The sequence below is a fragment of the Glycine max genome, chromosome 17 (assembly GCF_000004515.6).
Source record: "Glycine max cultivar Williams 82 chromosome 17, Glycine_max_v4.0, whole genome shotgun sequence".
In the NCBI taxonomy this organism is placed as follows: Eukaryota; Viridiplantae; Streptophyta; class Magnoliopsida; order Fabales; family Fabaceae; genus Glycine; species Glycine max.
Window position 1 is genome coordinate 4195957 of NC_038253.2, and position 23216 is coordinate 4219172.

General features: G+C 30.6%; 2 protein-coding genes across 2 annotated transcripts; both read left to right on the forward strand.

Annotated features, from left to right (window-relative positions):
* Positions 1–10236: 10236 nt before the first annotated feature.
* On the forward strand, positions 10237–12369 carry LOC100810698 (GATA transcription factor 21). The gene is made up of 3 exons (XM_003550586.5): positions 10237–10686; positions 10849–11238; positions 11635–12369. The coding sequence occupies exons 1-3, from the start codon at positions 10468–10470 to the stop codon at positions 11992–11994; spliced, it is 969 nt and encodes a 322-aa protein (XP_003550634.1). The 5' UTR covers positions 10237–10467; the 3' UTR covers positions 11995–12369.
* A 1872-nt stretch (positions 12370–14241) lies between these two features.
* On the forward strand, positions 14242–16588 carry LOC102660565 (uncharacterized). Its single transcript, XM_006600395.4, has 2 exons — positions 14242–14535; positions 15915–16588. The coding sequence occupies exons 1-2, from the start codon at positions 14418–14420 to the stop codon at positions 16190–16192; spliced, it is 396 nt and encodes a 131-aa protein (XP_006600458.1). The 5' UTR covers positions 14242–14417; the 3' UTR covers positions 16193–16588.
* Positions 16589–23216: the final 6628 nt, after the last annotated feature.

Here is a 23216-nt window from a genome sequence, read left to right on the forward strand (position 1 = left end):
ACTTACTCTAGAAGGTTTGAAGCACTTTTCGAATTTAGAAGCATAGCTATGGGCTATTTTATATGCCTTGAATATAACTTGTGGTGAAGGGATAAGATTGGTAATGGTGGAAACATATTCTTTTGATGCTATAAAATTGCTGGATGACAGGAATGGTGAGGGGGAGGGCTTTAAAGAGTTTGTAGCTGAGATTTGGAAAATGCAAGGAAAATTCCAGCTCTACATGTTAAAACATATTCATAGAGAAACGGATAAATTAGTAGATTTTATTGGAAAACATGGATTGTCTTTATAATCTAATGTATGTTTTTATAGCAGTGTGCTTGATTTTGCAGTTCACTCGTTTAGGGGGTGTTGATGTACTAAACTCAAATTTAAGTAATATATAATTTTGTCTTGATGCTTTGTCCAAACAACTCAAAAAAAATAAAATTCACATTACATATATTAAAGTTCCAATTAGTTTTTTTTTTTGTTAGCAAAGTTGCAATTAGTACTTGCTACTTCTTGAACTTTTCATGCTCATCAATCTTGTCATAGTTAGAAGTTGCAAATTGTGATTGCAACTTTAGCAATCCTTGGTTGCACCATTGTTGATTGATTTGTTGTGCTTCAATTTGCAGGCCGCATCCTCTATTAACTACTTTAAAAAAAATGTAACACTGAAACTGCTAGTCAAAATTGCGGTTTGACTTGATCTACGGTAAAGATAAAAAAAATATATAAAAAAATCCATGAAACTAATTAGTTTTGTTACCGTCCCATTTTGAAAAATGTTTCTAAGTGACAATGCTAGTTAGCTTACTTTTTGTTTAAAAGAATATGTGACACTAAAATCGCTACTCAAAGTGGATAAACAACTTTTTTCAACTTATCATATGTTATAAGTATGTATTTGTGAGAGTTTGAAAAGATTTATAAAAATATCTCATGATTGATCCAATAGATGTGAATTTAAACTTTGCCTTAATTTAAAATTAACATAGTTAAACATTTGAATATAGGAGATCAAATTCAACATCACTCAGACTGATAATTTATTGATTATATTATATTATAATAAATTTAAATAAGAAAAAGTGTTGGCTTTCTACCATATGAGTTCCATATATTCAATATTTAACAATTTATAAATAGAAAACGATATGATATTGACTTTTTTTTTAATTAGGAAACAAGGGAGTTGTGCTGGATCCATTTCATACTTACATGTTGAAGTAATCTCTCCTCTCTACATTTTGTTTATTTGGAGTATGTAAGTTATAATTAATCGGTAAAATTGAAAACAAGGGCATTTTAAGCAATATAAATTGAAAGTGAAATCAGGTCACGAATGGTGATGTCCTGCAATAAAAGAAACCCAATTCAGGCTTCAACACACGTTAATGGGCCGCCTGCCTGCACCTGTCACCAACTTCGGCTATCTAATTGTCCTCAACAAAACAAAATGAAATCATCTGATTTTGTCGAAAAATGTCGACCAAAAAATTTATTAATTAATTGATTAATTATATAAAGCTTTCCTCCAATGAATTTCCTACCTTGATCGTTCACAGTTTTGCGTTCCAATAAACAGGGTCAGAATTAAAATACATTATTGGTGATAATAGAATATGTAATGTTCCAATAAATCACATCGAAAAAAGAATGATTTAAAGATTATATAGGTATAAAATTATATATATAATTAACGATGATTTAAAAAAATTAATTAATATTATTTATATTAACAAGATATATTTATTTTTTGATAGTCTATTATTTAACAATTTTACCGTTAAATGTACTTGGTTTAAATAATTATAAGATAAGTGATCTTTTAATAAGTTTTCTAAAAAGTGTGTGAAGGAAGATAAGTTAAAAGGTTTTGTGTTAATTTGTACAAATATTCATTGATCTTGAGTGAAGTATTATCCTGCATAGTAGTGTGAGAGATAAAAAAAAAAAAAAAAAACACTTAGCCATGTTACATAATGGATAATTGTTTATTTTTTATAAACTTTTGTTTAATTATGTATCCAATTATTTTATAGTACTGACACTACATTAGGGATACTGACCATGCAATTTGGTTAATGAATCCTTGACTTCCTAACATTACTTTTATTAGGTAACAGTTGAAGAATTGAAATGATCTGAAGCAAAACTAACTTTGTTTTCTTTTAGTTAGACTGTCTCGTAGACTCAATATATAATTATTGATTGATCAACGTTGATCCATTGGTTAAGATCCGTCCTTATTTTTACTTTTCTTTTTTATTTGCTTCAGTCAACACAACAATATACTCGTCTGAGTCGTCTCCCAAACTACAAAAACAAAATTGCATTTCATTTTTCTTGGATCAATCATTTACATTGGGAATCTATAGATCTACATATATTATAGATTTGAGTACCATTTTGCGAGTTAAAGTTTAATCTGACTTGCTATATATACCTTTTTCTAATTACTTGAAATCCTTTCAAGTAGTAGCTAACGTTGTTACTAAGCCATTGGCTTCTCAAGCAATTTCATCATTTGCATGCAAGCTTAGCTTGACATGTTTGACCTCATGCCAATTTATCGTGGGAGGGGGAGGATGTTAACACCTAGTTGTCGTAATCTAAATAATTAAAGGCTACAACCCTCAGATTCAGATCGACTACAAATAAGACTAACTACTACTATTATTAGTTCTTGCCTTGTTACTAGATCATGAAAGATTCATTCACTCTTCCCTGAAGCAATTTCCTTTATTTGATATGAACTATAATGGAGTAATACTGAGATTATATGTGCTTAAAAAATAAATTGGAGAGGAGTGAAGAAATTAAAGAAACGCATGCTAAATTTAAAGTTTGGAAACTAATTTTACAAATTTCAGTACACTGTTGCAAATTCTTATACACCAAATGAAAAATGAAAATATTGTTTTCAGAATAAAAATATTTTTAGACTCTCGCTCCCAACTTTAATGCAAACATGCAATTACGATTTGATGTGAACCGAATCTGATTATTTCATCCATAAATTGATCATTATGCAACCCACAACCACTGGGATTGCGCACATCCTAAACTAACTTAGCTGTCTTTTGCTTTGCTCATCTGTTTCCAGTTTCCACGGCTCCACACCTTTTTTGGCAATAATGGATAATGGCGTTAGCCGCGTTACATATCTCATAGCCCTGTAACCTTATTATATCCTAAACTTTGGAAATAATCCTCTGTGGCCTCTTATGTCACATCATTTCGGATGCCGATGCTTAAATCTTGTTTAGTTCCCCCTCCTTTTTTTTAAGTTGCACGTTTTAGATATGGACATGTGTGTTAATTTGTCTTCCGGATGTGTCAAATGACTTAGATCACTGTATCAATCAGATAGTTGTGCGAAACTTTTATCTAATCTGGATTTTTACGAAATAAAATGCAGTACCTGATGTATCAGTAGAAGGAAATAAAATAGAATAAAAGTGAACAATTAAGGTAAAAGTTTAAATTAAAATGGGTTATAAAAGTATGAGTTTCATTTTATTTTATTCATTTTACTCAGTTCTCTTTTATTTCTACCAAACAGGGAGGATTAGTGATTGGGCCTTATTTTCATTTTGGGTCTTAGAGTCCAACGTTAAGAAAAGGGCTTTTATTATGGTACACCACATTGTGAGTTGCGATCACGTGGAATCATTAAGGGTGTTGGCATCGCTATGACCATCCCCATCTCTATCACTATCAAGTTTGTGGTCGCGGCGGTGGGTGTGGCGGGGCACAACATCCAAACCTTGATGCTACTACTAATTGGTAATAACCAATAAGCCCCTTTCATGAATATTGGTCACGGAATTTTGGGTTACTTTTATCCTGGACCATAATAACATTTTTGTAACCCATTTTTCAGTTATCAAACCTACGTGTCATCCATTGACCCAAACAAACTGATATGTCTAAAGAAAGAAAAATCTTTCATGTGGTGTATATTTACAAGGTATTAAGACTAAGACATCTTAAATGTTTGCGTTTACCAAGTAGTACCAACATACATGTACCCTGCCGTGTTGCTTCTTGCTACTATTGCATTTTTACAGACTCTGCCCGAGCTATTGTTGTTAGTGTTATGTTTCAGACATACTTGAATTTAGGAGGGTACTAATACTCTTGCTGTTATTATCTTTTTATTATAAATCAATAAAAAAAAATACTCTATTATCTATGCGTTAAAATCACATTAATTATAAATGAATTGGAATTTAATTCTAAAAACATTTTAATTTTTATAATTATAAAATCGAGGTTTAATTATTTCAATTTTTTCAAATTTAATGTTAAACATAAAAAATATATATATACTTTAAAGGTATTCAAGTGTACATAGTATTGTGCTTTATATATACTTTAAAAATAAAAACATAAAATTTGAACATATTGTGTACATAAAATATTAAACATAAAAATATGCTTTAAATATACTATAAAATCACAAAAGATTCTACACTCTATTCTGCTTTACAATTGTTTAAAACAGGCTGTACAATTGTACACGTACTCTATGGAAAAAAACATTGTTTGCTTATAATTCATCTCTGGTTATTTCAAGTTAATGTAGTTTTAAAACTTCACAAGTTGATTTCCTTTGTAAGTAACATTTAATAAAATAAAAAAAGAGAAATTGCATATATGTGTGTTTGGAAGTGTGTCCCAAACACATGCAGACGTACGCCAAAATATATAAATGTTAATAAATATAATTTTTTAGTCCAACCCTTCATAATGTAGAGTTTGAACGTGATATCAAACATGCAACTATACAAGGGCGATCTAGTTTATTCAGTTAACTAGATCAAAGTGAATGGTACGAGTTCGTATACACGTACGACAAACATTGGCATCACAAGCGAATGTGACCTAATCCTTCGACCTCGTTGATATTGCCGTTGTAGCTAGACAAATGAAGCTCTACAGCCTCTACTATCTATATATAGCCCAAATTAAAGTAATAGTATTACCCTTACAAAACTTTCTGTTAGGAATTATTGAGGACCACAACCCACCTAAAGCTTGTAAATTAATAATTCAATTCTTAACTTTGAAGTATATATCCTCTCAAAAGGAATCAAATCAAGTGGACTATGTACCTTATGTGAAATTCTAAACTATTAACAAAATATATATTTAGTTAGCCATTCTTCCTATATTTTTTTAAGATGGAATTTAATTTTCGTCGACAGTAGAATACTAGAATCAGACCAAAACCTTTATTATACCGAAATGATTTTTTTTTTGTCTTCTATCTAATTTCTCACGTACTAATCATACTTACTAATTCCTTTTGGTTTCGGCTTGATCTTCTGTATCTACGTACATGATCAGTCCCCTTGCTTGAAATCATTATCATTACAATGACAGCAATCTAACAATTCCGTAAATACGAGTGGCTCATTAGGTTAGTAGCTTCCCATACCATAGTATTATGAAATCTTAAATTTCATCATAGCCTTACCCGTGCCCATGAAAATTCTGCACCCCACCATAACACGCTCAGATCAAGGGATAGAGAGAGAAAGTGTGTGTGTATGTGAGAGAGAGAGAGAGGGGGGGCCATGGGCGTTCTGGTATTGAGAGAAAAGAAAGTATGTCATGTTGCTGAAACGCGATGGCCCCCTTGCCAATTTTGAAAAGTACCATAATTTTGGACTTACTCTGTATTACAGACAGCAAATACATGATAATTTCTAATGAAGTCCCTGTCAGCGACAGCATTGACACTAGCATCAAACGTGTACAGGAGTGATTTACAACCCGCATACGTAGCCTACTTCGTTATCGTAAAAATTACAACCTTTTATTATTTGGGCTCTCATATTGTTTTTAGTTTTGTCGAAAAACCTCTCCTACGTTCCAAAATTGTTTATGGGTCACCATTCATGTTTCGGTTGGGAGTGTTGTACATTGGGTTATGCATGCCTCAATTTTCAACTTTGCGCTATGGGATATTTTTGCCGTTGCTTTAGTAATTAATGAATTGGAGTACTTATATATGTCCGACAGTTATTATAGTTAGAGTTCTACTTCAAATGCTTTGAGAGTTGTAAAAAAAATAACACTTTTGAGCAATCATGAAAATAGAATAAATTACATTTCTCAAGATTTGTCTTTCTCTCTTTACTTTAAAATATAGGACAAAACTTAAATACATTGCTTTTAGATGTTGTTTTTATTGTTCTTCTGTCTGAATTCAAGTTTTACCTAACCTAAATAATTTGAACAAATTTTTAATGTAAACTTTTATTATACAAATTTTGTATCGAAACAAAATTTCAATTCTAATTGAAAAACATAAACAATATATATATATATACACACACACGCACTTTCTTTTATATATTTTTAAGACATTATTTTTTATTTCTTTCGTATATTATTATTTCATTATTTTTATCCTCTCTTTTTTTCAATATCACACCTTTTAAAAAAAATATAATAAGATACGACAACAAAGGTATGACAACAATGAGAGATTCAAACTTAAAACATTATATAAATTGCACAATTGTTTTATTATCAGACAAACATTAATGAATATTGAGTCTTCAATGGTGTAATTGTTAGGAAATATGATTTCAGGTAAGAAAAAGGAGAGAAAGATATTATATTCAAAGTAAAATATTAAAAGGAGAAAGTAATATTTCAAGAAGTATAATGTTTTTTTTCTTATTTTCCTCACTTGGAATCATGTTTCCTACCGTGCTATCAAAGCAATATCACCCACGACCTTGAATGATATCTTCCTTTCTATTCATTTTTTTTCTACTTTCTCTTGCATCTGTTAATTAATTTTCCTTCTTCTTTTTTTATAGAAAATTTAGTGACATATACAAATGTATTAAAGTATATAAGTGAGGGAGGACTACTTACACTTTAGGAGAGTCAGTTTTATTGGATTAAATTAGATTTTAATCCCAAATTCTAAAATGTTATCAAAATTTATTTTAGCAATTATATTTATATGGTCTATTGAGTCATCTGCAGCAATTATCACCACTGGCAAATCCAGTAAATTTTATGTTTGATATGTCCAATTTTTTACTAGAGAGTATGTTAGAGATAATGATATGGATAAATTAAAGTATATAAATTGAAAATAATTATCATCTTACAAAATTTTAATTTTATAGAGTTAAATTAGATTTAAACACAAAATTTAAGAGCGATTGAATCATTTTTGTATATCTATGGGGGCACAACAACGAGCGAAAAAGAGCCCCCTATTGGTTTCTCATTGTTATCATTTATTGAAAACATACACAAGACATGTATACAGGTGTTAACTGGTTTGCGCCATAAGCAAGCCCTTACATGTATGAAATCAAATCAAGTATTACTCCGTTGAGATGATAAAGTTAGTAGTTGTTGTTATTATTATTATTATTATTTTTTAATTTAGCAGATCGATCCTGCTGGTTATTAAAAACCGGAGTATGGCATTTACGTGACACGAAACAGGAAGCAACATCATACTTTTAGGGACTATAAGTATTCTTTATAAGAAATCATTTTGCTCAAGTTGGACGAAAATCACTATAACCATTAAAATTTTAATTTGCATATGACAGCATAAGTATTTAAAATAATTATATATATATATATATATATATATATATATATATATATATAAGACTTAAATTTATGATCACTAACAAGATAAGTAAAACTAAAGAACAACCCCACATTTGAATAAATAATTTTTATATTGCTATCCTATAATAAACTACTATATATAGTAAGATTATTCACTTTTATAATAGATATTTTAAAAGTTTCAGACAAACTCCTAATTGATTGAGTGCAAAAAATTTATGCTAATAAATAATAATGCATAAAAATTAAATTAAAAAAATCTAACAAATTTTATGTATACTTTTTTGAAATATGACTCACGTGTGCATTAATAAATAATATCACTCATGTATAAAAAAAGATATACTAAAATATACATTTACTTATTTTATAAACTTAATTTTCAATTTTTAATTAAATTGAATATATTTCTTACTATACTTCATTTATCTTTATGGTATGTAACCTTGACATTAATTATTTAGTACTTATTTTATATTTTGGAAAATTCTAAACATAATTCATTAATTTTATTTTTTATGTTATGATTTCTTCATTTTAAATTTTCAAATCTCAACTTTAATTACTATAATTTTTTCCTTTTCATTTTGACATTTCTTTTATTTTTTATTTTCTCAAATCTTAGTTTCTTATATATATTTTTTTAAAAATTTTGTAGCTGGCCAATATTGAGATCGGGTAAATATACACCCTTTCACTTGAAAAAAAAATACAAGTAGATGGTATAAATTTTTATATTTTACTATCTTACCTTTATAATTTTGATCAGCTAAATTAAAATGCATATTAAATTAACATGATTCATATTAAATTAAAAAATTCAGAGTTAATATAGTCTAGTGATGTTAGGTTAGCATTTACATGTGAAAAAATAATCTATTTAACAAGAAATTTTATCTTCAATTTTTTTCGTGTATAAAATATTTTTGGACTAACAATAATTATTCATTACGGGCAAGATTAAGGTTGGAGTTAATAAGTTGAGAAACACCTTATTTTTCTGATCTAAAACAAAGACAAAAGACTACTAGCCCTCAATTTTTTTTTCGAGACGAAGATTTAGATTTATGATATAGTAGTTGATTTCTTTTTTACATAAAATTAAAAAAATATAGGTACAATACGCAGGGTAATTGCTCGTAAAATATCAATACATAATACTTTATATTTTGTGCATAGTCAATAGCAGGTTAGCCATTGTTGATGATTTATGTGACTGTATAAATTAAGGAAAAAAGGAGTTAGGATTCGATCGTTTCGTCGGTCTCATATCTAGTATTAGAGAAATCGCTGCCTTATAACTTATTTTCTCTTTAGTTTGTTACAACTTCTGAAGACGTAGATGGCATCTAAAATTCTAGACGGTGCTAGACTACTGAGGATATTAGAAACTTAAAAATTGGGTGTGGCGCCTCCCCAAAAATATTCTCATTCTGTGTTGGGACCTGTCCATTTGCCTGCACCAGCATTCAATGCTTTTTGGCAATGCACATGCAAAGAGCTCTTGCTAGCTCATATCTTTCTTTCACCTTGTTCCAGTCCCCAAGCAAAAACTACACACCGCTAGGGTTAGTAATGCAGCAATAGCAAGGGCTTCTAGCGGTAAAAAAAACTTTTTGCAGATAAGGTTTTGTCATACCTATGGGGTCAGCGTAGTAGCATTCCACACACTCCTTTTATTTTGTCTTTTTAACTTTGTCTCTTTTAGGTGTCATGAAGTCACGTGAACCTCTTATAGCGATGGCTATTAATTTGTTACATACTACTGCGCACTTCAGTTACTTATTTATCTTTTTAATCTTATATACTTACCCTTCTGTTCACTAAATTAAAACACATGTCTAAGGGGAAGCATACCAGGAACCTCTGGGAATAGAAATTTTTCCTATTTTATATTAGGTTTAGTTACACTTCTCATGTTCTTACTATTGTCATTTTGCCAATTTGATATCTCTACATTTTTCTTTCATAATTTAATTTCATTTTCTATTATTTTAATTGTATAATTTTAATTCTTTCATTATCTAAACATACATGAGAGTATAATATGATGGTACAAATGAGAGTCATGTCCTCTAACGAGTGTGACTCAATTGTTAATTCAAATCAAACTAATATTGGGATAAGTCTTGAGTTAGATTTTCACTGAACAAACTATTATTAACAGTGAGAAGTCTTAAAATGTAATTAAGTTTTAGATTGAAAATTAATTTTATAACTGATTTAAGGAATATTCAAAGTTCTTGTAGATAAGAAACCAAAAATCTTAATTTACCTGGTTACTTAAAGAAAGTATATCATTAATATTTTAGTTAAATATATATTAAAAATGAAGATCAAGTTTGGGAAAAAAATGGAGGATCAAAATTGTAAAACGATTATAATATATAAGAATAACGACAGTACAGTTAAGTACTTGTATTATATATATTAAATATATGACATATATCATAAAAGTTTCGCATACGATAACTAATTAACTAATGTAATTACAATAAGAGACAAATGCATAATTGATAATTGATATCCATTTAATTTAGTAATACATAACAAAAATTCTTCTTAATTTGGAAGTGTAGAAAAAGATCATGGTATAAATTCAAGTATATGATGATATAAACTTATCTCCGCCGTTTCCCATTCTTATAAGAGTAGCGTGTAGGAACTGCTGGCCATTTCTTTTCTCTGTCTTCTCTCCCTCTCAATCTTCTTCCACCTTTGTAATATTGGACAAAAGGAAGACCGTTTCAGTTGCATAATATTGTACTGATCCCTCTCTCTCTCTCTCTCCCTTGGATCTCTTTGTGATTTGGTTTGTCTGTGTGTGTGTTTTTATATGTGTGTTCCTCCATCATGATTCCAGCCTATCGCCACTCAGTATCTTCTGTTATGCCTCTGGATCTTAATGAAGATCAAAACCACGAGTTCTTCAGTCCAACTCACCACCCTTCCTCTTCGTTTTCTTCTCTATCTTCATATCCTATTCTCTTCAACCCGCCAAATCAAGATCAAGAAGCTCGATCATACTACTGGGAACCAACAAAGCAGTACTTACCAAGTCATGAAGAAGAGGTGACACATAATTAAATATCCATAATATATCTATATATACTAATTGAGATTCATATACACACATACATAGACCCCCCATAATCTTTATGATCACTATGATTGCATATATATATATATATATAACTCCTTTTTAATTTTGATCATGGGATCTTTTGTTATTAGACTGAGAAGATTATTCCTTCTAGCGGATCATGGGATCACTCGGTGGCAGAAAGTGAGCACAATAAGGCGACAGTTTGGAAGAAAGCAGAAGAGAGGAATGAAAATCTTGAATCAGTTGCTGCTGAAGATGGTTCGTTGAAGTGGATGCCTGCCAAGATGAGAATTATGCGGAAGATGTTGGTGTCGGATCAAACTGATACATATACTAATTCAGACAACAACACTACGCACAAGTTTGATGATCAGAAACAACAACTGTCGTCACCGCTTGGAACTGATAACAGCAGCAGCAACAACTATTCAAACCACAGTAACAACACTGTTAGGGTTTGTTCTGATTGCCACACCACCAAGACTCCTCTATGGAGGAGTGGACCAAGAGGCCCCAAGGTACACCTTATCTTATTGAAAACACAAATCCCAATAATGGAATCCGTACTCAACAATTTTCGTACTAACCAATTTCTTCTTTTTCCATCAATTTTTTAGTTTAATCACAGTACCCCTACGCAACAAATCATTTAAGCCCTTGATTTACTTTTAAGGGTTGTCAAAGCTCAATAAGTTGAATTAACTAGAACAATAGAGTAATTATTATTAATCAGTATTTTAACCTTTAAATACTAATTAAAAACTAAAAGAAAAAATATTTCTTATAAAAATCATACGAGTTATTATGTATTTCAATAAAATTCTTATATTTTAAGTTATTTAATCAGTGTCTTACAATACTAGTTGACATTTATTTTATTATTATTTTGAAATTAAATTTTTTTTTTGTCACAGTCACTTTGCAACGCCTGTGGGATTCGACAAAGGAAGGCAAGACGAGCCATGGCAGCTGCTGCGGCTTCTGCATCGGGAAATGGAACAGTAATTGTGGAAGCTAAGAAATCTGTGAAGGGACGGAACAAGTTGCAGAAGAAGAAAGAGAAGAAGACAAGAACTGAGGGTGCAGCACAGATGAAAAAGAAGCGGAAGCTTGGAGTTGGATCAGCAAAGGCATCTCAAAGTAGAAACAAGTTTGGTTTTGAGGATTTGACGTTGCGCTTGAGAAAGAACTTGGCTATGCATCAAGTTTTCCCTCAGGACGAGAAGGAGGCTGCGATCCTTCTCATGGCTTTATCTTATGGCCTTGTTCATTGATGAACCTTAATTAATAGCTAGCTAGCTAGCTAGCTAGAGCTACCACCACTTCACTTAATTTCAGTTCGTTATTAATTAGGTTAATTTCTTGTATTGCTGTCTTATGACTAGCTAGTTTTTGTTAGATTATTATTATTGTGTGAGATCAATGGTTTGAGTACGTTATATATGTGCGAGAAGAGTATGTATTGCAGTACTAGTAGTAGTTAGTCAGGAAATGGGAGGGAAAATAAAGTTACATGGGTGTGGGGTGATCTTATGTACTTGGTATGATATTATGTCTGATTTGAACAAGTTGACGACCAAAAAGTGTGGGTCTCTTCTTGATCTTATGTACTTTTGTATTAATCTTTTTTTTATGTAAATTTTTTAATATCTTTTTTTGTATATGTAGCCTTTAATCACTCAATATATAGTTATAAAATTGATTAAAATTAATTTCGAAGGCATGCTTGTGTAATTAAGCTAGTAGGTACTATTTAGAGTGAAGTTAATTAGCAGAATGTTATGGATGTAGCCATATAGCGTATTGTTTCAGATGAGAAAGCAACATGACTACTTTATTTTCTTTCTTTCCAACGTTGGGTTCGGGTCCTTTATATGACTCACTCAAAAAGCTATTAATTATTCCAGATTGACCTGACTTGCTTCTCAATCATGAAAGTGATGATTCATGTCTGCGTTGCAGCTTTTTGTTTCTTGAGAGACCTCTTTGTGGGATGTCCCGTTGATTTAGACTTTGTCTGCTTCATAATATTTTAACACCTATGAGGAGCTTAATTGCCTTGACTCTTCAGAGTCAGAAAGATCAAGCATATATGCAAGAAGCTCATCAGAAGAAAGCCGTGTATAGTGCCAATAATTGTAATTCCAGTTAAGATGCTGGTTTTAGTTGGAGACAAATGTGACAGTGTTTTGTGTATAAATTCATGTTATCAGATTAGAAACCAGTGTTCACTTAAATTGCGCTTTATCCTTTATGTACTTTGGAAAAGAGTTTTGTTTTGTAAGTATTAGTAATTAACTAATTATATACAATTAATTAAGTTTTGTTATATGCAATTATATATAATTAATTAATTATATGTGTCCATATATGTATTAATGCATGTGTATATACAAATATACTCTTAAGGAGTACTCATTAAAAAAGGTATTTTTAGCTAGTGAGTGGTTACACCTTTTGGAAGAATTTTACAAAATTCTAAGTTTAACTTACTAGTATATATTTTCTTTATAAGATAAGTGAGAATATATTACCAATTCCACACACACACCATTTCAACCCTGACTTAAAAAAAAAAAAAACTAAGCACAATTTTGAAAAAAAAAATATACTTTTCAATATTTTTTCACATAAATTTTATAATTAATGATCCTTGAAACAAGTTTTAAAATTCCTTAGATATATACTAGACTGAAAATATTTATCTCAATATTTGCAAGGATTATCATGGATTCATAGCTGCACTGCCTGCACAAGTAAATTATTAAGAAACCTCAGCTAAAAAATTTTGGCCATTGAGCAAGAGCAATGAATGATGTAAACGTGGATTGTGTGAAATTTCTGTATAAAAGTAATCATGCATGTGCACATCTGAGTGGGTTTATAAAAATGTGATCCCTAAATCACCCGTGATTTTTGTTTACAAGTTGCCCTTGAAGATGTTTTTTTTTTTTCTCTCGTTTGTATGAAGAATATTTTTTTAACTAATTTATAAAGACTAATTTATTTCTCCCAAATATACGTATAAAGTATATTTAGGAAGATTCAGAAGGGAAAAAGAAAAACTAAATTTAGGAAACACTTTTATCCAAACCCGTCACCTTTGTATCAAAACTTGATTCTTTTTTTTCTCTCTTTTTTTTTGGTGCAGTTTCTTTTTCTTCATTTATCAATAATGTTTCAGAACTATCTATGTGTCATCAATTCACAAGGAATTGTTCAAATTTAGTAGTATCGAGTTTAAATTTTCTGCATGTAACTGCATTTAATAATCTGAGAAAGTTTTATTGTCTATTATAGTTATACTAAACTCGAGATTATGTTTAACAAAAATAAATACATGTGCTAACAAGTATTTCGTTTTATTTTTTTTGTTGAGAAAGTGTTTTTGTCCTTTTGATATTGGATAATAAATTATAGATTCCGGTAAGATCGGGACGATTGATTATTGGGCCGTAGCATGGGCCATCGTGCGCGTGAGCGTTTCGTTATGTACGAAAATGGGCCCTAAATAAAAAGTCAAAATCCAAGATGAGTTAATGTTGGGAAAAGAGAACAAGGGAAGAGACGAAGGAAAATGGTGTAGCAACGACTCGTGAAGTGTGAAAGATCAAGTACGTGAACATCTCAGGTTTGTTGTTCGGTAGTACATCACAGCAGTGCAGAGTGATCATCATTTGGTTCTGAAGAAATAACAATGGGAATGGGTGAGACTCCCCCACATCAACCTGCACCTGTGCCTCCAACTGGGTTGCTCATGAAGCGCTGCAAGTTCATTTGGCGCCTTCTTTTGCTCTCTAATCTCGCGCTTGGAGGTCCCTTCTTGTCTCTTTCTGCATCCATCATTATGCTCTCTTTCTTTCTTTCTTTATTCACTGTGAATAATGGGTCGTTGCTAGTTAATATGATCGTCTGTTACATTTCTTTCTTGAGTGTTTGCCTTTCATGTGTTCGACACATTGCCTAACACAACTAACTTGGCTTTGAATTTCAAACAAGATGCCCTCATGGCACGTGCACAGCACATGCTTTTCTTTTCCCTCAACTTCTTGGTATATGATAATAACATTCAAATAATTTGAAAGATGTCTTTGATTAAGGTGTTCTGTGGATTGGCTTGATTGTTATAGAGAGATTTTGAGTGATTGTTTGTATAGAGATAATGGCATTCATGGTACACTGCATTATTAGGTACTGAATGTCCGAAATACTTGTGCATGCTTTCATAATTGCATTGTTATTTGTTATAATGGATGGCTTTGCTGGGAAAACCCGCCAATTGTCTTTGCTGTGATCACTGATATTAAAGGTATGAATGTAATATTGGGAGTGTTTCTTTTGCATTTGAATGACATTTGAAAATTTGAAATCCAAAATTGATAAACTTGAAATTAGTCTCTATTTGGGTATTTTGGGGTATTGAAGGGAGGATTTAAGGGAGTTAATTGACACATCTCAATTGGTTATCATTGCCAATGGGGTATTTGATTTTTAGTCCCTTTTATCAGTAAATGAACTCTTTTTATTTTGTAACTGCAATACAGCAATACTGCATGTTGTGATTGGAGAACTAGTACTATTTGAACTTGTCTAACATAATTTTTCTGCAAGTCGAGTACAACTGTCATGTTGAGAAAGAAACGTTAATTAAGAATAACACCGTGGTTCAGGGTGTTATAAGATGTTTGCATTTAAATGTCAGTATGTCTAAAAATGAGTGGGACTGTTCTCTTTTTTTCTTTTTGGTTCTTGGTTACATTGATGAAGATGTTAGAAAATGACAGTTTAGTGATTGGTACCTTTTGTAAATTGCACCTTAGTATTTTTCAGGCTGATGGATTATCTATGTTCGATAATTCTGCCATGCAAAATCATTGGTCCCTTGAGTTATGTCAATTGCAATGTTAAGGCATTGTAAAATTGTGTTTTGTAATTTAAAAAGGATGGTATGAAATGATCAGTTTGACAGATAGTATTCATTGTTATACTTGTCTCATGATGTTGTATCATAGGTAAAAAAAATATATTTTTGTTTGGACTTCAACTTCTCATATCCTTTCCATACTTTTGATATTAAGGAAAAAAATTTAATGTATACCTTAGCATATGACCTTTGGCTTTGGTTTAGAGGGAACATTTGAAATATACTGATCAGTAGTTGTTGTTTTTTTCCATGATTTGCACTCGATTGCAGCTTATCTATTTGCAAGTGCAAAACCAAGAGATTCGATGGAGATTAATAGAAGAACAGCACAAAAATCGCATAAGGGAAAAGCCAGTGTTGAAGTTTCTCCTGAACCCACCACAAGTTCAATTGATTTCAATTATGATGATTTCTTAGTGCCTGTCACAACACCTGTGAAAGTGCAGGCTCCTATTCCTGAAGAACAACAACGTGAAATTTTCCAGTGGATGCTGGAAGAGAAAAGAAAACTGAAACCTAAGAACCCTGTAGAGAAAAAAACAAACTGACGAAGCAAAGGCCATTCTTAAACATTTCCTGAGGTCAAATTCAATTCCAAAGTTTTAACTTTAACTCTCGTGCTCTAACATTACCATATCACTGACAGATTAAATAGTTTCAACCCAACTGCCAGGCTTTAAATTTGACAAGCTCATCTCTTCTGAATTCCATTGTTTTGCTGGACTATAATGGGTTAATAGCATTGCATTTCCTAGAGTTTTAGGAAAACAGGCATCTTGTCAAACTTAACCTAATGGAAGTCATGTATGCATAAAAGTGAGCAGTTGGGATAACTATAGCCTTCGTCTCATTTACATAGAAAACAAGATATTGTGCAAGAATATTATTGAGTTGGTATTACATCAACAACTTTTATTGAAAAGGGGAACCATTATCTCCTACTACTGGGTCTCTACTTGTCTCAATTACGTATTCTTTCTCTTAACATGTGATATATTATTGGTTATGTACCTGTATGAATGAGCTACTTGCCAGTTATTATTATAATGAGTAAATTCTATGAAATGTGGGGGACGCAAAGATTATATGCAAATGAAGACATAAGAGATGATAGTGATATGAGCAGAAGAATATAATATACATATGGCTATGTACTCCATTTATGTTGTTTGTGGCAAACTTGTCACATGAAAGCGGTAAATCACTGATATCCTTCAAGTGGGTCGTCAGTGTGCATTAATCGAAGTGTCGTTTTGGGACTACTTGCTTCAGGTGGCTTTTATGGTCCCCAAATGGCAATGCACTTGTGCTACGTCAGTTTATGGACGTTGATGATGCCCCCTAGACCCTAGTTGTTATCCCAATACTCTTTAGGCTTTATAAACATGTTATTGAAAATAAACAAGCATGCTTATGCTTATGGGGGCATGGCATCTTCTCCATGGTAGCTGACGGTGGTAGAATTTGTTGGTGCCTCTAACATGTAGGTGTCTAGATAACACAAGGATCAATTTTATCCCACAAAAGAATACAAGCAACTATTTATAACTTTATCATGAAAAATTAATTCATCATTTCTCACCATGAAACTAAGGGTTTGTCTCATTGACCCAATGTGAAAAAATGGGTAACTTCATCTTCAATCACCAATAGAATCTAGAAATTTGTCTTATTCTTAATTTCATGTGATTATTACTATATTTAATACATTATCCTTTCTCTCCCATGTCATTTATATTTAAATGTGATTGAAACTATTATTATATATTTTAATGTGATTGAAATACATAAAAAAATATTTTTTCAATAAAATTTACATTATTTTCATTTTTTAAATTTGAACTTAGTTCCTAATTTTTTAACCATTAAGAAATTTGTTTCTGTTTCAGTAATATACTCTTATAATATAAATTTGAATAATCATTTTGAATGAAAATGTATTTTATGAGTTATTCTTAAAGAAAAGTATTTTAAAGAATTATTTGTGAGTTAACCATTACTTTGGCCCTTGAAATTGTGAGGAATTGAATTTTTTAAAAGTTAATTTAACATATTTAATTCAGATTAATAAATTAGAACTATTTTTTAATTTTAAAATAAATGAAAATTATTTATCTAAAGTGAATAAAGAGTATAGTTTTTATAATTAATTAAAAAACAATTACTAAGATTTGATATTTTTATATTTTATTAAGTATATTTATGCATTTAAATTAAAAATTATAATTTAATTATTTATCTTTTAAAGCAATAAATAATACGACATGTAAGTGATAATCAAAATGTTATATTTTCAATTTCATAATTTTATCTACAATTTCACAATTATAGTATTTATTTATAATTTTTAATTGACAATTATAATCAAAATTTTATTGAAAAAAAAATACTAGTATGTTGCAAAATGTGTATGAAAAGAAAAATGTATGAAACGAAATATGTGTATTTATATGAGATTTTGACTTCATGAGAGAGAAAGAATAAAACATTAAATATGATAGTAATTTTATTATTGGTTGAATTTAAAATAAAATAAATATCTAAATTCTATTAAAAATGAAATTGTTTAAATTCATTTTTATCTTGGATCAATTAGACAAACATGCAACTAATTCAAACATATTGTTGATCCATTAATTAGCGATGTTCTCGCGACTAATGACACTTGACCTCGAGGTTTTGGATTTGTTTAGAAGTCGATGAAGGACTAAGATGAAATGTGGATAACATGTTGAATTGTTGTGTGAATAACAAGTTTAGTTTTGTGGGTAACGAAAAAACCACCCTTGCTTCGTTTAGTTCTCTATTCAGTAGTTGGGTTCGAAATCCAAACTGCTTATGGTTTGCCAACAGTGTCCTATAGAGGTAGGTATAGCTACCTATTTAACCGTTTTAGCAGTAATTGTCCGAAACATTATTTATCGACAAGCACCTCTATTTTGAATTATCGAAACCAATTGTGCATGACACTCACAAATTCGACCCAAAAAATATGGAAATATGGCCATCAACAGCTGAAAATTCCCCGTTGCTGTTCGACCAAAAATATACTGGACTTTGGATTATATATGCTAGTTTTTGCTTGAGCACCCATCCATAATCGGATTTAGAGATGATGAGGATTTATGTGGTATTGAATTTTCTCTCTGCAATGCCTGGACCATCCTCATCTTACGTACTTTATTGTCATGTAGCAGTAATTCAAGTATCAAAGGCTGCCACTCACCACATGCATGGTTTTTCCTTTCTGTTCATTTATCAGCCCAAGAATACATGTCATCACAGGAACAATCTTATCATAATCTCATCCAAAATATATATAATAATCTACATTTGATAATTTTGATACTATAAAATAATACAACAATTCACAACAATTATTTTAACATAAAAATACTGCATGGCTGATAACAGCATATAATAAACAATAGAAACACAAGCATATTCACAATGCTGAAAAATAAATATCTTCCATTTCTCTGCTAATCCCCTTAGCTACCATTACATTGGGTTTTTTTTTTTTTTTTTTTTGCACCGTTGGAGTAGTGGGATCCATAAGGAAGCATTTTATATTCTTGTACATCTCCTTAGGCTTCTCTACACTGAGAGAATGCCCTGCATTCTTAATAACCTTTAGTTGCGCGTTCTCTCCCAAATACCTAAACATCATTGAAAAAAAGGATTTGAAGTTAGTAAAACATAATATAAAAAATGTGTGCTTTATGCTTTCATGGTATACTGATATCTGGATTTGGTGTCTTTTCCAAAACTTGAAAACTTAAGCCAGCAAAAGTGAAGGAATTAGAGATGCTTTGAAGATAAAATTAATAATGTGCTAAAATTATTTGAAATTAACTTTGTAGGCTATGAGCTTATTCCATTTGAGAAGTTGAGTGAAAGATTGCAAAAAAAATGAAATTATATAACCCATCATGTAAAGTCAGAAGAGAAGAAAATACTGAGTTGTTATCATGGGAAGATTAGACACATCACCTGCAAGTAAAACCAGTTTCAGTAATGAAATTTGGTAAATTGGCAATCCGTGCTTGTGTATTCCCGTCAAGGGATAGCCAATCACAAGTTTGGATAGTTGGAATTAAAGAGAGAAAGACACGATTTTTAGCAAATACTAGGGAAGTTCCCGAGGTCGCCGTGGACATCTACTAGACCCACCATCGCCGCCACCTCTTTCCATAGCAAGAACTATAAATTAACTCATCTTGTTGTTTCTAAATTATATGTTTTTTGTGGTTCTACTTTGCCCAATTTGCTGTCGATTTTTTGGTTTCTCTTACAATTTTGTTCTATATTTTGCTTTTAAATTTTTTTGTTCCAATTAAATAGGACTTATATATAATTATAAGGATAACACTTGTTTGTTTTGTTTTGTTTTGTTTCTGTTACCTCCCAATGTAATAATTCCCAGAACAAGCAATGAACTAGGGGGTATAATTAAAGAGAAGCTTACAGACTTTTGAGATATGATGGATTATATGCAAAACATGAAATATGATGGACAATATGCAGAATACAAACAAAAAGCAAGGCGAAATTCAGCCAACCTCACAGCATTTTTCTGATTAAATTTCTGCGCTAAAAGAAATTAACATGTATGCTAAATTGCACAACCTTTAATTAATCACGGTCTGAAATATACGAAGATGAAAATGAAATAGGAGATTGAAGGGTGAATTCATCTCTATCAAAATATCTTAGTTTCCTTCATCTTCTAGTTTGATATTTTAGTGAAAGAGTTCAGGTTACTAAATTTTACATTTGTTTTTTTTTATTTTATTTTTAACATGGATGAGTTGTCATTTTTTAATTGGATGTGTGTAAATATGCGTGTTAGGTTTTTGTGCATACAAGATTTGCTCTGTCATTTAACTCAAAAAATATTGCGCAAATTAAAGCAGTTATAGGGTGATGCTGGCCACGTGATCAGTGTTGTGGCTTTGAGAGAGAAATTCATTTGAGGGATAGTGGCTCTGCTAGCTTGCCTTCCAAATTAAGGATAAATTAAAGGCTGCAGATTTTATTAAGATAAGATAAAAATAAAAATTGAAAGCAATTATGTTTGGTTTATCGGAACATTAATATGAAAGCTTAGCTAAAGTAGTATGAGGAAGGGAAAAAAATGCAGCAGAAAGTTAAATAGCATATTATGACATCTTCAATTTTTAAAATTTATGTCCAAATTCTTTCAAATTTATTACAGTTTTTTCTTCATAATTTTAATTTTTATAAATATATTTTTTAACTCTACCTGATTTAGTTACATGTACAATAAGTTCATATATTACGCTTTTAAATATTTTTGTGTAATTTATATTTTTAAAATTTACATAAATTTAATAAACTCCATCCATCCAAGACATATATTATTCTTCGTAGACACTTATCCTCATTGCCACTTTTCTTCTTTGTACCCTACTCATGTTGCACTTGCACATGTCCTTATTTTCAATATCAGCCATTTATTCATATACTAATAATTACGATTTGTTCTTTACAATAAATACATTAGCTACCAATAATCCCGTGCCTAATAATATACATTGGCTAAAAATATACATTAGCTACGGACATTTTCTCTATTATTCAAGCAAACTCTTCGACTCATATATCATACATCCTCTTTCTGTTTTTTTTTTTAAATCTCTCTCCTATTTATGATCACTCTCTGACGCACTTCTCTTACCAAATCGGGTGTTTTCGTCTCTAGTAAGCTTCCGTGATTTTGAATCTTGGATTACCATGCGCATCGTTCTTCAAATTTTTTAAAAGGAATCAATTTGGTTTTCAAATCTTTAACAATTTGAGAATCACATTGAAACATTTAAATTACCTGGAGAACAATTTGAGAATCACATTGAAACATTTAAATTACCTGGAGATCAAATGGATTCATTTTTTAAAAATTTGAGAATTAAATTGAATATTTTAAAAATTTGGAAATCAAATTAATTTATTTTTAAAAAATTAAGAATTAAATTAAACTTTTAAAATTTTGTGAACCAAATTAAACTATTTAAATTAATTTAAGAATCAAATTGATAATTAAACCTTTTAATTTTTTTAGACTTGTTTCCACAAAAGAATTTCATTGACTTAGAATTCTTATCAACAACTTGATATAAGTATTAACTATTTCTATCTCTTAACCAAAAGATTCAGGATTCAAATATTGTTTAATCTTTAAGTATAAAATAACTAACTCATATTATGATAAAAATATTTATCTTATATATGTTCATGGTCCTTATGAATGTTAATTACTATTTTCAATCACAATTATTTTATATTAATATCATGTTGATAAGAAAAAATTATTGTCAACTATTCGCAGCTAAAAAGTAAAAACCCCCTTAAGAAACTATAAAGGAAAAACATCTTCATGGTATTTCAAAAAGTCTTTGTCTCAGTTGTTTATTTGGGTGTTTTCAAATTTTATATATTATAATACGTTTTAAGAGATTTCTAATTGACAAAAATCATTAATCATTAACGGGCCAATAGAAAAGACATAAAAATATACAAATTAGTAATACTAGCTAGATAAATACTTTTAGGGAAATTATAAGCTATTTATAGACAGTCATTGATTAATTGAATATTTAAACGCGTGAGTTTAACACCTACCATGCACATGCTGAGGATTGATGATCTTCACACACAAAATTCCCTTCTTGTTTCTCCCTATAAATACTTTCTCCCATTATTAAAACTTGTCATCAGCAATTGCTAGCTTAGACACGAACATGAGTACTTGTTCTGTAAACGCATTTGTGTTGCTCTTGCTTGGGGTGGTGATTCTCAGCACCACCAGTCCAGTGCTGGCTACTTTCAAACCACTCACCCCCATTGCCAGCTACTCACCACCACCCTCTCAAATAACCACCACCACCACCACTGACCTCCGCTCACCACCACCATCACTCAGTACTGTTGATGACGTCGTCGCTCCCACCTGATTCATCCCCTTTCATTTACATGCATATGTACTCTTTAGTGATCTCCTAAATAAAAGCTTATTCATGCCTCTCTAGCTACAATAACTGCATGAAATATTTTAATTCCTTTCTTCTTGTAATGACAATTATATGTTATTTTCTATTTTACCTACTTTGTGTTTGCGTGCTTCTTCATTACCAAATTATGAAATACTAGTCTATATATATATATATATATATATATTTTACCCATACTAGTGAATTTCAGTTTACAGTGCCACAAAAGGCTGCTTTTCATAATTCAACCTCCGCCGGTGTCAGGTATTGTCATAAGGGACAAATTATAGTCCAATGGAATGCTCCTAATTAATCTCTGCAAAAGATGTGGTCAAATATTATTTATTAACTTTTCTTGTAAATTAAAAATCTTAACTGTATATCAGTAGAGCTTATTATTATTATTATTATTTTAAGTGTAAAAAAATTTCACATAATAAGGAAACCTTTTATTATTTGGCGCGTGACGAGTTATTTATTTTTTTTTTGTTTGTCTCGTGATTACTTTTAAATAATACGTATTAGGTTTTGACGGAAATAATTCGTTCAAATTTAAATTATA